Below are 16,953 nucleotides of genomic sequence, written 5' to 3'. Positions count from 1 at the left end.
GGGTGAAAGTAAATGGGGACACCAACGGGTACGGCTTTACACAACTACAATCTCAGTGTGTACGCCCAGTAGGGAATTGGGTGAGATATGCGTGAGTAGATTTTCGTCCTAGGTACTCCTGGGGGTAGTGGGGGAATGATGTTGGGTTGATCAAAAAAACACACTGCGATTCGAGACAATTTAAATATGATTCAAACATGAATCACTAACTTAGTTGATATGTTATGTTAAATCTTTATCAAAAATCAAATTTTCCAAGTTAAAATTAACATTTATTCGATTCTTGATTCAAAATTAAGTAATAAAAACCATTGTATAATGTAATGTTTTCTTCTTCATCGGACGCAATAACTTCATGGCCTGCCATTTAGACCTTTTTGAGATGCTTTCGTAGTTCTTGCTTCATAATAGCCCATTATTTTTGTTGAATCCGGTTAATTTCGATGCGTTTGGAGAGCCAATGTGCCCGGAGCCCTTGAATCACTCTAAGAAACACATTGAATTTTGGCACGAAACTGTATTAGATCAGATGATCGTAGAGGTGGTGGTAGAGGTAGAGGATGCTGGTAGATGATCGTGTGGTATCTACACAGGAAAGAGACGCATTTGTAGACACTCCTTGAGGTAAATCTTTCCGTTTACAGTCTCGGTAGTAATGAACTAACGAACGCTAACTACTTTGTTACAGCACATGAGCAGATCGCTTCACAAATCGTTTATTTCTTGGAAAACGTTGTAGGATTCAGGTATCTTAATATCTCTGGACATGAATCGGAGACATGAGGGCTGGAGTGAAGAAGATTATCCCCGGATCCATCACGAGTCAATGAGGCTTCATCAGCATCTGGCACTGTGGCAATTTTCCACATGTTTGCACAAACACTTTTTATGAAGTGAGGTAACGCCATTTTTTAGAATTTTTAACAATTTGGCATCAGAAAAAAACAACACAAACTAAACCACTTCTACTCAAAATGTCACATGAGGAAATACGCCATAGGTATTTCTAGAGCGTTTCAACCGTGATGCATTTTGGTATGGGATAACCTTTAATGTGAAAGTTATGAGAAAATTTTAAAATAAACTTGATTTGAATTATTTTAATTATGCGTATCAAGCTAGGGTTTTCCTAGACAACTCCAAGCCGCTGTGTCAGTAATACCTTTCAGTATAAACCTTGGCATCAGAAGTTGCTTTATCAGGACTCAATTCAACATCCTAGTAGGCTCGAGCACTCAGTACCGTGTGGGTGATTTCTAGCAAACCTCTTCCAATGTGTTCGTGTGAGCAACCGTTTTCTTTGACGCCAATCAACTTGCAAAGGGTCCTTTTTCACCGAAGAGTGATTACCCAACACGGCACGGGGCTCGCCAAAGACGCTTGTATTGGTGGTGTTATATGCAAATCTGTGCTCTCTCCCCTATTACCCCCTTTATACCTCCTTTGTTTCCCTTGCACGTTTAAAACAAAGAAAACCGAACGGTCACATTTTAACGCGTGCCTTCGCTTCGATTACTTAGGGTGTACCCTCCGTACCAAAGGCGTCGAAAACGTAGGGTCTCCTTCGCCCTCGAATGAGGCCACCCGAAGTATCGCGACCCTTTTCGGGCGGTTTCGGTTTGCGTTCGGCAAAGAACACTTTCTTTACCTGCGTAGGTGTGTGCCAACGGAACGAAACGAACGAACTCCGGACGGCGGGAAAATTCACCGGCTTTTCCGCAGGAAATCGTGCTCGTGGTCCGGTGGTAGAATAATTGGCTACAAATGGTAGAAGCTAGCCGAAGTATCCTTACGCGTCGGTTTGACCCATTGCAATTGCAGACGCTGGGTGTGTGGACGAGCGTAAAAAGAATTTAGCACGAACGTGCACATTTACTTTGGCACAGCAACTTAAACAACGACATGTGTGTATGTGCAATGTTTTTGTTTGAGTTTTTCTTGATTACCGTTTCATTTCCTTCGCCGCCGTATGGTACAAGCCCAACAAAGGGACAAGGATTGTTGCCGATGTTGGCGAGCGTTTTCTTGAAGTTTTAACCTCACGACATCGGACCCCCGTTCGGACACCCGGTATTGACCATTGGTTCCACCCTGTTCCACGCCCTTGTACAAGCACAACAAAACAAAAACCGGGGAAAACGTATGTGCAACCCGGCTGTATGAGGTCATTGTTCTAATTGTGACCGATGGACCGTTGGCGGGGTACGACACACGCCTTGGGAGGAGGAATGAAAATGAAAAGCAGTAATGTGATTCCCTGCAGAGAAATACAGAAGGAAAGCACGAGCCGACAACATAATCACGATGCGTGATGAGGTGTGTTTTTTGTTGTTTTAATTAATTCACCTTTTCCCCGGGATTGTGTACTGTTGATGTTAGTTTTAATGTAGCTGAAGGATTTATTTCATTACAGAAATTTTACCAAAAAAAAAAAAATTACTGATAATCCATTTCTTTTCACACGGCCAGAAATAATAACTCTGCCAAGTTTCATTTTGATTTTGCTTATCGTCCCGTACGCACGGGATAAATGTTCGTGATGTAATTAATGTAATGTAATTTTACGTGTTTTTTAAGAGAAAATAAAAACTACCCCGTTTCGTCTGATCTCATTCATAACTTTAGCGAATTAGTAAAAAAACGATACCTTTTCGAACTCATCCATTCATATTCATGCGTGTTTTCGTAGAATTAACCGTGTACACTGGGTGCGTCATACTTTCACACCTGTTCCAGTAAATGGGCACTCCCATAGATTTGTCCTAAATAATTTGATGTTAAAAAAAGAACCAACCCTATCACTAGCGTTGTATCAATCTGCTGGTTGTATGTCACGTCAAGTGAGGAATTACTAACCTTTTTTTGCTTTTGCTTTATCGTTATATCATTACACTGTTCCTTTATTACTCTAAGCTCTAATCTACTAATAACATATTTGGTGAGATTTTTTAAATACCTTTATGATAGCGCCTCGCGTATTAATTACTTAATGTATGCAGGTGAAGGGTACAGTATGAAAACTTTACACATGATTGATGAAACAAATTTCTGTTAATTTTCTTTGCAGAATAAATTACTATTTCTGTAGAATATACATACAATTGTGTGCTACACCACAAGCTGTGAGATGTATTGGGTGTACACATAAGTTTCCAGGGTTTTTATTCCGGAAATTTGAGGTTTTAGTGTGGAAAACTGTCACATCGGTTTTATTCTCATGATTTGCATGAAATTTATGAATTCTGGACCAAAACAAAATATGCTTTTGAGCCCAAGAACACAAAGTGAAACAAGGGATAATCGGATAAAACAAAGTCTGGACTACAAAACGGCGTGGTAGAATATCCTATCCACCCTTCTCCAGACGGTGGTGTATGTGGTGGACCTTTTTGGGGTTGTAGTACCACCAAAGAAGATATTTTTAAAATAGTTTTTAACCGGGGCAACAATTTGTGCCACCGGCATTATTGTGATGGCAAATTTCTGACATGTGTCTAAACTCATATTCTGTGTTTATCCTGTTTTTCTCCTGATGGTATAATCGCGGATGCAGATCATAACATAAAAATCCCTCAGATCCCACCATATGCAGACCATGATTTTCTTATAGCGAATAATGTGGATTGCTGGGATTTGAATTGGACGTTTGGCACCGGATGTTATCATACACAGCATAAGTTTCTTGGATCACATGATAGACCTCAGTCACCCTTTTCTTCATAGCAACAATAGAGGGAAACCTTCACTCAAATTTTGCTGATAAAAATGCTCCAATATAGTGACACAATGTTATTGCTCAATTACCTGCTCTCAAATGTCAGTCACGTAACATTTGACATTCCTCTCACTAATATAAAAGTGGCGGGAACTTAAAACTTACTAGTAAACCCACTATATGGGAATATTTGGTACCAGGGCGTTGCGTTGTTAAATTATACATTTTATTCTAAATTACTTACTCTAAAAATTACGATGCACTTTTATTCAATACAATCCTTATATCTTACTTTTTTTATTCTAGGTATCTTTTCGAATATTTCCTTTGTTAGGGTTGTTGAATGTATCCTTCTGAATCAACGATAGCTTATCAGTTATCTGTCAATTGAAGCACCATCTTGGTGTGTTATTAGTACATTACTTTCCAATACGGAACATTTACCACTTGTACATAGGAATAATAATATCTAAAGCAGTGGAGGATCAATCCCCTTGGAGGCCCAGGGCGGAAATATAGTTGGGGCCTCTAATTTGAAAAACGATGCAGGATGGAAGGAGGACATTGAGGGGACGTGAAATGAGACAAGGCGAAAAGCGCAGTAAAAAGGGGCCTACTCCGCCTACTGTTTGATCCGCCGCTGGGCCGCCCCTAATCATCTTCTTCAAATGGTCCGCCAGGGCCATCACCATCTTCGAATACAATATCGGAACCGGCTATATCACCACCAACTCCAGTTACCACTGTACCTGTACTCTTCTAAATGGAGCTAGAATCAGACGTGCGCCAACTTCGAGAAGCTGCACGTGGTGGAATTTACAACTTCAGCATCCAAGGAACACTTTGCCATCGAATTGGTTCGCTCGCTGTGCTTCCGGGATATTCGCCATGTGTTATGGCCCAACCTGATTGCTAGCGCCACGCACTGACAGCCGCTCGGCTATGGTTGTCACGTGTGATGAGTGCGTGAGTACCCGAAGGGCGCTGACCGCAGGATCGGCTTAGCGCGCAATCAGAAGGACTCAGCGTTCGGTGTGCTACGGGCGGTGCGTGTACAATTAAAACTGAAATAAATTATGTATAAAGTTTGTGTCTATAGTAATAGTGTGTTAATGTAAACTACCAAATCATCTCGTGATAGACACAGTGTACCAAAAGTAGACACAACACCATGCAACACTCAGTTATACTTCTTCGATCTTAACTTAACTTTACAAAACAATCAAGCACCAATAGTTGGTGGTGGACTTAATCGATATTGTCTGTCCTACAGCGAGTATTTATCACACGCAATCTCCTAACTCGGATGTTCAGTTATACGTATGAACGCATGCAGCGGCAGATCAAACGGTAGGCGGAGTAGGCGGTCGCCTAGGGCCTCGCCTTGTTGGGGGCCCCAAACAATTTGTGCTGATTATGCCATTTTTGGGAAATTTCACAGCAGAGTTAATTTATAGCAAAGAATCTAATTAAAAAGGTAAAAAATTGATCGAAAATTTCCTTGGTATATCGAAATTTTTCTTGGATTTTATATGTCCTTGGTTGTATAAAACATTTGTTTCTAACTGATTAGCTATATTGGCCGGTGTACACGGCTACACAAGAGAAATATGCAGTGTACTCAAACTCCTTCTTGTTGATCGGCACGACATCTTAAGGATGTCTTTTTTTTAATTTATTTACCCGTAGGATAGTCAGTGCTGCGCATTGAAATTTTTCCGTGGTCCTGTCTTGTGCAGACCGGCTGCGCTACCATACACCATCTGGCCGCCCCGTGAACCCTTATATGCCCTTTTACTTCAACCTATTCACGTATTCTATTTCTTGAACGGGATTTTTTCATCTGTTCGTAAATGATCCTATCGTTAGATGCTAGAATAGAAACCATGCTTGTTTTCACTTCCGCAATATTCGCCAGCTATTGACATTGCGATACTCGTGGTGTGGTATCTCTCACTGATTGAACCGTGCAAATGTCCTGCCTGCGTATTTCGGAACAGTATTGTGGTGGATTATTGTGTTTAGTATTTCGATTGTCACAAGTTCTGCAAGTTTGCAAGCCGGTAATGATATTATAACCGACACAATCTGTCAGTGTACTACGACATAGCTAGCATTGTCATAGAATATGAATAAAATCATATTGCAATCATTAGAACTCTCTTTTCCGTTCGATATTTCATACTTCATGGTTCTTGGAATACCATTTCTGTCCTTCTTGATTATTTCTTAGTCGAAGTTGGATTGTAGGTCCAGCTTATGTCCACCCATCCCAAACTGTCTAAATACTTCATCATTTTCCCGTGTAGAATACTGTTCAAACTACATTGTTGCAATCTCGGTAACATTTGCATCGTTGTTAGACTGAAATTGTTCTAGAATTTCTAAATCTAAATCCATACGGTTGAATATCATCACCGCGAAATCGTTCATCTAAATAAAAAAAGAACATGAAAAAAGATACTTGAAGAAATCAAGTATGCATTGTTATAAAAACGATGTGTTCAGTGAAGAACCTATCATAATAGTCTTGCTAAAACATTGTCGTGCGTGCTGAGAGCGGTCTCGATTTGTTGCATTGAAAACTCAGTTTGTTTGAGAAAAAATAGTGAGAGCTTTGTGGTGTTGTATCCCTATAATTGGCTACTGACTATCAAATTGTGCCTGAGGAGCACATAGTGTGTTTCATACTGATGTAAATGTGCAAGTGTAAATGTGACGAAATGATCGCAAGTGTCTTCACAATGACCGAAGAGATCGGCCCAGAAATTCTTGGATTTCTTGACGCACGGACAACCGACCTAAAATTGGAGCATCAAACTTAATACGCGAAAATCAAGCGTACGATCGAAATTCACATTAATATGTGCAGGGATACGAGGGTTGACAAAATGCTGACAAATTTGTCCAATGACCAAATCAGCTGGTCAACTGTGAAAACCACTATACCGTTGCCGCGCACACAATTGTTTTCAGATTTCCGATACCAGGAGAGCATGTTTTTCCAGAGGTGACATCTGCAGCTTGGGACAAATTTGCCCATCACAATTGCTGTTGCATACTATCAAACACGTGAGAACGAACGCTAATTTAAGGAAGATCAATAAAACGGAAAGCGTCCTTCATCTCGCTCAAACTTTCCGTCGGTTGGTACGAAATTCCATTCTAAACCAGCTGTTTTCCGATTTCCGATACCAGGAAAGCATCCACGGAAGAGGTAGCACCTTGTACAGCAATTATGGTCGAAAACCGCCGAAAGGTATGCAATATTTAACCACTAACTTTCCCGTTGGTCGAGTAAAATTTTGCAGCAATTTTACTCAAAAACCGCCGATAGGTATGCAATGTTGAAACACTAACTTTCCCGTTGATCGTACCAGATCGGAAACTACCAGTTTTTGAATGTATGGTACCAGGAGAGCATCCACGGAAGAGGTAGCACCTGGTACTGCGCCGTAAGGTATGCAATCTATTTGCAATGCAAAGCGCCGTAAGGTATGCAATGTTTATACACTAACTTTTCATACAAACCAGCTGTTTTCAGATTTCCGATACCAGGAGAGCATGTACTTCAAGAGGTGACATCTTCCTTCCCCCTTCCCCGCCAAGATGGCGAGCAAGATGGCGGACAAGATGGCGGCCAAGATGGCGGACAAGATGGCAGACATGATGGCGGACAAGATGGACAAGATGGCGGACAAGATGGTGGACAAGATGACGCACAAGATGGCGGACAAGATGGCGGACAAAATGGTGGACAAGATGGTGGACAAGATGGCGGACAAGATGGCGGACAAGATGGCGGACATGATGGCGGACAAGATGGCGGACAAGATGGCGGACAAGATGGCGGAGAAGATGGCGGACAAGATGGTGGACAAGATGGCGGAAAAGATGGCGGACAAGATGGCGGACAAGATGGCGGACAAGATGGTGGACAAGATGGTGGACAAGATGGCGGACAAGATGGCGGACAAGATGGTGGACAAGATGGTGGACAAGATGGCGGACAAGATGGCGGACAAGATGGCGGACAAAATGGTGGACAAGATGGTGGACAAGATGGTGGACAAGATGGCGGACAAGATGGCGGACAAGATGGCGGACATGATGGCGGACAAGATGGCGGACAAGATGGCGGACAAAATGGTGGACAAGATGGCGGACAAGATGGCGGACAAAATGGTGGACAAGATGGTGGACAAGATGGTGGACAAGATGGCGGACATGATGGCGGACAAGATGGCGGACATGATGGCGGACAAGATGGCGGACAAGATGGCGGACAAAATGGTGGACAAGATGGCGGACAAGATGGTGGACAAGATGGCGGACAAGATGGTGGACAAGATGGCGGACAAGATGGCGGGCAAGATGGCGGACATGATGGCGGACAAGATGGCGGACAAGATGGCGGAGAAGATGGCGGACAAGATGGTGGACAAGATGGTGGACAAGATGGCGGAAAAGATGGCGGACAAGATGGTGGCCAAAATGGCGGACAAGATGGCGGACAAGATGGTGGACAAGATGGCGGCCAAGATGGCGGCCAAGATGGCGAACAAGATGGCGGACAAGATGGTGGACAAGATGGCGGACAAGATGGTGGACAAGATGGCTGACAAGATGGCGGACAAGATGGCGGACAAGATGGCGGACAAGATGGTGGACAAGATGGCGGACAAGATGGCGGACAAGATGGTGGACAAGATGGCGGCCAAGATGGCAGACATGATGGCGGACAAGATGGCGGCCAAGATGGCGGACAAGATGGCGGCCAAGATGGCGGTCAAGATGGCGGCCAAGATGGCGGACAAGATGGCGGCCAAGATGGCGGACAAGATGGCGGACAAGATGGCGGACAAGATGGTGGACAAGATGGCGGCCAAGATGGCGGCCAAGATGGCGGACATGATGGCGGACAAGATGGCGGACAAGATGGCGGACAAGATGGTGGACAAGATGGCTGATAAGATGGCAGCCAAGATGGCGGACAAGATGGCGGACAAGATGGCGGACAAGATGGCGGACAAGATGGCGGACAAGATGGCGGACAAGATGGCGGACAAAATGGCGGACAAGATGGCGGACAAGATGGCGGACAAGATGGTGGACATGATGGCGGACATGATAACGGACAAGATGGCGGACAAGATGGCGGACAAGATGACGGACAAGATGGCGGACAAGATGGTGGACAAGATGGCGGACAAGATGACGGCCAAGCTGGCGGACAAGATGGCGGACAAGATGGCGGACAAGATGGCGGACAAGATGGTGGACAAGATGGTGGACAAGATGGCGGACAAGATGGTGGACAAGATGGTGGACAAGATGGCGGACAAGATGGTGGACAAGATGGTGGACAAGATGGTGGACAAGATGGCGGACAAGATGGCGGACAAGATAGCGGACAAGATGGTGGACAAGATGGTGGACATGATGGTGGAAAAGATGGCGGACAAGGTGGCGGACAAGATGGCGGACAAGATGGTGGACAATTGGGGGGGTAGTGACTCGTTGCAGAAGGATGGTGTCCCGTGGGAGGTGGGTGGTGACACGTGGGAGGTGAGTGGTGACCCGTGGGAGGTGGGTGGTGACCCGTGGGATGTGAGTGATGACCCGTGGGAGGTGGGTGTTGACACGTGGGAGGTGGGTTGCGACCCGTGGGAGGTGGGTGGTGACCCGTGGGAGGTGGGTGGAGACACGTGGGAGGTGAGTGGTGATCCGTGGGAGGGGGAGGTGACACGAGGGAGTAGATGACGGCTAATTGACGGCTAATCGACGGCTAATCGACGGCTAATAGACGGCTAATCGACGGCTAATCGACGGCTAAATGGCATGGAATTGGCATGGAATTGCATAAAAAGTTGCGCGCCATCCACCGCCATTTTGCTTGGCTGGTACTAGATGTCACCTCTTGAAAAACTTACTCTCCTGGTATGGGAAATCTGAAAACAGCTGGTTCAGTATGGAATTTCGTACCAGTCAATGGAAAGTTTGAGCGAGAGAGATAAGAGATAATTCTCATTTCGTCCATCTCACTTGCACTTGGGATTTGCAACTACCATCGGGAAGCACCGGGAAGTAAGCGATGTAGGGGGAAGGGGGGAGAGAGGGAAAGAAGATGTCATCTCTTGAAAAACATGCTCTCCTGATATCGGAAATCTGAAAACAATTGTGTTGTATGGAATTTCGTACCAGCCGACAGAAAGCGAGATGAAGGATGCTTTCCGTTTTATTGAAATTACTTATTAGCGATCGTTCTCACGTGTTTGATAGTATGCAATAGCAATTGTGATGGGCAAATTTGTCCCAAGCTGCAGATGTCACCTCTGGAAAAACATGCTCTCCTGGTATCGGAAATCTGAAAACAGTTGTGTGCGCGGCTACGGTATAGCGGTTTTCACAGTTGACCAGCTGATTTGGTCTTTGGACAAATTTGTCAGCATTTTCAACTCTCGTGGCCCTGCACATATTAATGAGAATTTCGATCGTACGCTTGATTTTCGCGTATTAAGTTTGATGCTCCAATTTTAGGTCGGTTGTCCGTGCGTCAAGAAATCCAAGAATTTCTGGGCCGATCTCTTCGGTCATTGTGAAGACACTTGCGATCATTTCGTCACATTTACTGAGTTTTCAATGCAAAAAATCGAGACCGCTTTCAGCACGCACGACAATGTTTTAGCAAGACTATTATGATAGGTTCTTCACTGAACACATCGTTTTTATAACAATGCATACTTGATTTCTTCAAATATCTTTTTTCATGTTCTTTTTTTATTTAGATGAACGATTTCGCGGTGATGATATTCAACCGTATGGATTAGGTTTGGAAATTTTAGAACAATTTCAGTCTAACAACGATGCAAATGTTACCGAGATTGCAACAATGTAGTTTGAACAGTATTCTACACGGGAAAATGATGAAGTATTTAGACAGTTTGGGATGGGTGGACATAAGCTGGACCTACAATCCAACTTCGACTAAGAAATAATCAAGAAGGACAGAAATGGTATTCCAAGAACCATGAAGTATGAAATATCGAACGGAAAAGAGAGTTCTAATGATTGCAATATGATTTTATTCATATTCTATGACAATGCTAGCTATGTCGTAGTACACTGACAGATTGTGTCGGTTATAATATCATTACCGGCTTGCAAACTTGCAGAACTTGTGACAATCGAAATACTAAACACAATAATCCACCACAATACTGTTCCGAAATACGCAGGCAGGACATTTGCACGGTTCAATCAGTGAGAGATACCACACCACGAGTATCGCAATGTCAATAGCTGGCGAATATTGCGGAAGTGAAAACAAGCATGGTTTCTATTCTAGCATCTAACGGTAGGATCATTTACGAACAGATGAAAAAATCCCGTTCAAGAAATAGAATACGTGAATAGGTTGAAGTAAAAGGGCATATAGGGGTTCACGGGGCGGCCAGATGGTGTATTGGTAGCGCAGCCGGTCTGCACAAGACAGGACCACGGAAAAATTTCAATGCGCAGCACTGACTATCCTACGGGTAAATAAAGTAAAAAAAAAGACATCCTTAAGATGTCGTGCCGATCAACAAGAAGGAGTTTGAGTACACTGCATATTTCTCTTGCGTAGCCGTGTACACCGGCCAATATAGCTAATCAGTTAGAAACAAATGTTTTATACAACCAAGGACATATAAAATCCAAGAAAAATTTCGATATACCAAAGATATTTTCGATCAATTTTTTACCTTTTTAATTAGATTCTTTGCTATAAATTAACTCTGCTGTTAAATTTCCAAAAATGGCATAATCAGCACAAATTGTTTGGGGCCCCCAACAAGGCGAGGCCCTAGGCGACCGCCTACTCCGCCTACCGTTTGATCCGCCGCTGATCTAAAGCAATATTTCAAAGTGTTTAACATTTTTTCCGAATAAAACAAAACCCAACAGCCATTTCAAAGCAGATGGCCCGGGCGCATGCTCGCGTATCCTTGCTGTCTAAATGACACGGCGACGAATGAACATGCTCGTGGGTTGGTGTGTTCATGATTCCGTCAATATCCGCTTTTCCTTCCCCGTAATATCTTCCACTGTCCGCTAAATTCATACGCGTCTCAAATGTAAATCTCGCAAGAGTTGCACCCTGCAGTGTACGGTGGAATCCTTGTTCGGTGGTTGGTTCAACCAAAAACAGCGAGTGTTTAGGGTTCATACGGGAAGAAAATCCCCCTGCCTAGCAGAACAGACAAACACGAAGAAAGGAAACAAATAGGGCATTGCCTTGGATGGTGGCAGTGGCACTGGGTGGCGATGGTCGGTCGTGTTGATTTATTCGTCACAATTGTTAAGCGTTCCTGTGCGTTGTGTCTGCTTTCTGTCTTGACTCAGTGCACCAGGATTTAATGCGTTGCTAGTGGAATTGTGATTATTGGCGAAACTCTTCCGATGGGTCGTAACTAGTGTAGCGCCGTAGAGCTCCTACTATCTTGATGGAGCGCGTGTAACAAAGCGCAGGAAAAGCTGTCACCTCTAGCGCCCTTCCCGATAGCATCCGTGCACGGTGGCGGGCTATTGTCAGGTGGCAAAAGAGCAACAAGCATACATTCGGGCGCATTTTTCGGGCTAATAAGCGCACTAGCAGCAGTGTTGGGTGGTGGTAGTAGGTAGCCACGAATGTGGACAGTACTACGCGACACGGCAGTCGGTTTGCTTGCCGAAATACACACACTGCAGAATGAGGCCAAAATGTCAATTATAATAGCAATCGTCTTCATGGGCTTGCTCGAGTTAGGTAAGTACTTACTCCTAGGGTTACGAAAGCAGTGCCCCTGCGGCCCTGTACTGTGTTTTCGACCATTTTGCTACAATCATCAGCGAAGGAGTCGTCAAACAGTACACAAAAAAAATCATTATCCTTTAATTGTTTTCCCTTTCGCTCGCACCCTCAACGTCGCAGGACGATCGCAGTACCTAACGAACACTGTACATAAGACATCAGCTGCAACGGAGAAGATTAATGATCTCTGGTGCTACTCCTGCAATGCCACCGACGATGGTGAGTCTTGTATCGAGCTGTCGTCCGGAAATAATGCATCCTACGTTAAAAAGTGTAACCCGGAGGAATTTATCTGCATGGTAAGTGGGTGCAAAAAGTAACAATAACAAAAAAAAAATAACATGCATAACCCCACACAGCGTCTAATGTGACAGCTGTAGTGAGAAGTGCAAGATGAAGACAGCAGCATCTTTACTGCAAGGAACCGAATGTGCCCTTGTGGGGAGTAGTACAAGGGAAACAGTTTCGGGATGCTGAAATGTAGGACAATGAGCAGCCGCGTGTAGTATGACACAAATATTGAAGGCAACAAGCAAAACAAAGACGTGAAGCGATAAAGAGAGAGAGAGAGAGAGAGCGTGCGATTTTTGACAAACGGTATCATATAACACAGTGATAGTAAACATTAGGGGCAGCATTGACTTTAACCTCTAACCCCATTGCGATACCCCCGTTCGTTACTGTGCCTGTGTTAATTATATCAGTGCAGAACTTAAAAGTTTAGCTTTATGTAATGGCTGACTATAGGTGGGTTTTTTTTACAATTTATTTTTAACGTATTACATGTAGGGAATGTGGAGGATGTGGGAAAATAACCACCAACGATAGAACACATGAAGAAAGGTCATGTTGCCGATGAAGTAAACATTATTTACTGTGTGTCCACTCGGCACATCCACGGGGTCATGCATGAAGATACGATTCGACACACGTTCATCGTAACAGCGCATAACATCAAATTCGTACGCTGTGGATGCGGAATCGATAAGAGAAATGCGATGGGAATAGCGAACTTAGCGGAGGCGAGTTCGGTTCATGCCGGAAGTGTCATATTTCAGGGACGTTTAATTGACAAATGTTTGAGCATCAGCGCACGGAGCATGATATAGCAAGTGACGTCAGTGATGTTGCAGGCGAATGTGGTGGTGGTGGTGGTGCTGGTGGAGCTAATTAAATCGCGATTAGATTTAGCTACTCGGGAGCTCAATCCACCGCAAAGCTGCCCTACAGTGTAAATTAGAGCTATGATTCATACCAGTTTAATTTAAAGCCGAGTTTGGGTAATGGACGTGTAGAGAAGACTTTTGAGGCGTACGATTCCTCATACACTTATTTTCGTTATTAAAAGCATTACTGATATTATATTTCATTGTTTTGTTTACAAATGAGGACTTTTGTTCAGGTTTCGTTTTTGAAAATCAATGATAGTAAAAACTAATGAATAATTAATGTTTTGAAAAGCGTCATCCATATGTATCTTTTGCTATGGAACCATTCAAATGACTCGGAAGAATCATGAATCCCGATTGATTATTAAAAAATTATAAATCCTCAGCTTCATTAATTAGAAAGTCTTGGCAATTGAATTGCTAGCCGTACTACAGTATGGCCCACTACAAAAATGGAACGAAAATTTTTAAATGGAACGATCGAAGATTTTGTCGAACGTATTCGAGAAGAAACATCCGATCGACGTGTTCTCTAAACACTAACTTTTCACCAACGATCCCAGCATGAAAATCGCGCACGGTCAGGTTTATCTCGACGCAGACGCTGAAGGATGTTCCAGAGAAGGAAATGTTTAAGTGTACCACTAAGCATTTCGCCAGAATAATGGCTTTCAAAGCAGTTGCTTCTAATGGGTTGAAAATGACTCCGGCTTTCATCAAAGTTGGCTTGAAGGTGAATACCGGTATCTTTTCGAGCATTACGATGGAAGAGGTTTTACTTTGGATCAAAAGAAACTTCAATGGGCACCTTCAGGTCTTTTTCAACTAGTCGGAACGTCGTATCATACCTCGAAAGGGAGTCTAGAGTTGCTGGAGAATATCATGACTTTTTGACCTAACGATGTTTGGCCTCCTAGCAGCTCAGGCTTGATCCCCCCCCGGTTACTTCGAATGGACGAATATTCATGCAAAAGCCTGTGGAAGAACCCCAGGGCCGATGCTTTGCAAGCCTCCATTACAAAAGTATGGAACTCGATGTATGGTTTAGGTAGTGGAAAACAACGGTGACCATATCGAGTAATATAGAATAGAATGGTTGAACAAGCGTGTCCGTTAACTAATTTAATGTTTTTTCTTCATTTTACCATGAGAAAAAGATCTTATAAGGTGGTGTACAGATTTTCGAATTTGTTTATGGGCCACACTGTAGGGTTGTTTCACATATATAAATAAATCATCGGGTGATGATTAATAGTTCTTGGGAGTTGGTTTAATGTTGAAAATTCAGGAATGATAAATCTTCAAAGTTGAGATTCTGAACGATTCATTCAGTTGAAAGATTAATTCATATCCATTAATATGAATCCAGTACTGTGTACGTATAAGTATCTAAATTTCATAATTCGTAAAGTTATTCGATTGATTTTCGTTTATGTGTTGCCCTTTTATATAATTACAAAATAATAAAAAAAAAACATTATTCGCTTATATCACTTGAATTATAGAGCAGCATAATGACATTTCTATTCTTTTCTTATTCATTGTAGGTTAAACAGTTTTCCTACACAACCAGCACGGAAAATTCGACCTCCACGCCAAAGCTGTGGTCGCTCGAGCGACGTTGCATCAGTAGCTGCGAAGCGGGTTGCATTATCATAGGCGAACGCACCAAACTGTACGCCTGCACTAGTTGCTGTGAGAAGTCGCTCTGCAACACCGGCAAAGCGCACTCGACCAATCCGATAGCACACTTTCGGCGCACCTCAACCACTCTGGCACTGGGCCTGCTAGTGTTCCTTAGCGTAGCGAAATCCACTCTACCAGTGATGCTCTAGTTTTCGTACACGGTAGCACGTTGCACTTAAGGTATTTTAGGGTCTTATTGCAGCACGGCGCTTTTCCTACCACCACAACTCCCGACACATTTTCCTTCCCGAAACGGTCCTGCCCGATCATACCCGAGTTGCCAAACAGATACACATGACCAATGCTTCCAGGGACCGCACAAAAGAAACCGTTTAGAACATGATCGAACACTCCCTGCAAGGAAGTTTACACACACGTCATGTTGCATTGTGGAATAACAAGTTCAAAAGGTTCAGATATTGCACAAATGATCAGACAGCGCGAAGCTAAATCAAGAACTACCTTTATAAAAACGATTCGGTCTGCTTCATTTCCTTATTCCCTTTAAAACGTATCCAAAACGTTTGAAAAAGAAAACGAAAAAAAAACATTTCCACAACTTCCATCTTTCATGATACATTCAATTCTATGTCGTTCGTTCCATTTAGATAGAATTTGAAAACAAAAAAACAAAAACCACGCGCACACAAAAAATAAACGTTTACTCTTGAATAAGTTTCGAAACTATTATGTTAACGCACAGCCACGAAACAAATGTGTTTCGATTTGTAGTAGATGTTAAGGAACACTAAACTTTCATTGAAATTCAAGCAAACCGTTTGCACGAGTACGCTCCCATTAACGAAACACGTCGGACAAACAAGAAACAAACAAGTGCGCACAATCTTAAATGTCTCGCAATAAACCGCAATTTCGATGCAGTACACCCTGCAATTTCGATGCAGTACTGAGCGGAGCAGTACAATTGAAGTAAATGGTACATAGAAATAATAAGCAAATCATCGAAAATGAATGCCAGTACCGTAGGAGTAGGTAAGAAATTGTGCCGAAAATGTTTCCGATCTGCAGTTGAATTTTTAGAATAATTAAGCCTAATGGGAATACATGGAACAACCAAACAGAGCCAAACATACACATTGGTTGCACACACGGACGCAACAAGTATAACAAAGTGGATCGAAGCAAGCGAAATGTGTGCGGTTTATAGAGATTTTAAATGTGAATTTTATTCTGTCATTTATTGTTTTGTCTAACGTTTTCAAGCAAATCGTGCACCACAGTTTGTCGTACGGCATTTCACGCAATCGTATATTTGTAGATTTTTGGACACTTGCAACAATACATAGTAGGAAACATTATTATCTCTCAGTACCCATCATACATACACAAATACATACATACGTACACCTCAACAGATGCCAACAGAGAGTGGTCCAGCGTGGACAGCCAAATTTAATTAGTAGCATAAAGTAAAAAATTAACAATCGTGCTCGTGAAGCCGCAACTCACAAAACGCCGCAGCAGTGAAGGAGACTCGTAGGCGGATGTAGGCAGCGGAGTGACAAGGAATTTTCATTTGTACTTTTTTC

At 43.1% G+C, this 16,953-nt stretch overlaps 1 protein-coding gene across 1 annotated transcript; it reads left to right on the top strand.

Moving 5' to 3' along the window:
• Window positions 1-12,385: 12,385 nt before the first annotated feature.
• LOC128304630 (uncharacterized) lies at window positions 12,386-15,895 on the top strand. The gene is made up of 3 exons (XM_053041837.1): window positions 12,386-12,503; window positions 12,669-12,847; window positions 15,265-15,895. The coding sequence occupies exons 1-3, from the start codon at window positions 12,386-12,388 to the stop codon at window positions 15,550-15,552; spliced, it is 585 nt and encodes a 194-aa protein (XP_052897797.1). The 3' UTR covers window positions 15,553-15,895.
• The last annotated feature ends 1,058 nt before the right edge of the window (window positions 15,896-16,953 follow it).

Source organism: Anopheles moucheti, chromosome 3, assembly GCF_943734755.1.
Source record: "Anopheles moucheti chromosome 3, idAnoMoucSN_F20_07, whole genome shotgun sequence".
In the NCBI taxonomy this organism is placed as follows: Eukaryota; Metazoa; Arthropoda; class Insecta; order Diptera; family Culicidae; genus Anopheles; species Anopheles moucheti.
This window is presented reverse-complemented; position numbering and strand designations above follow the sequence as displayed.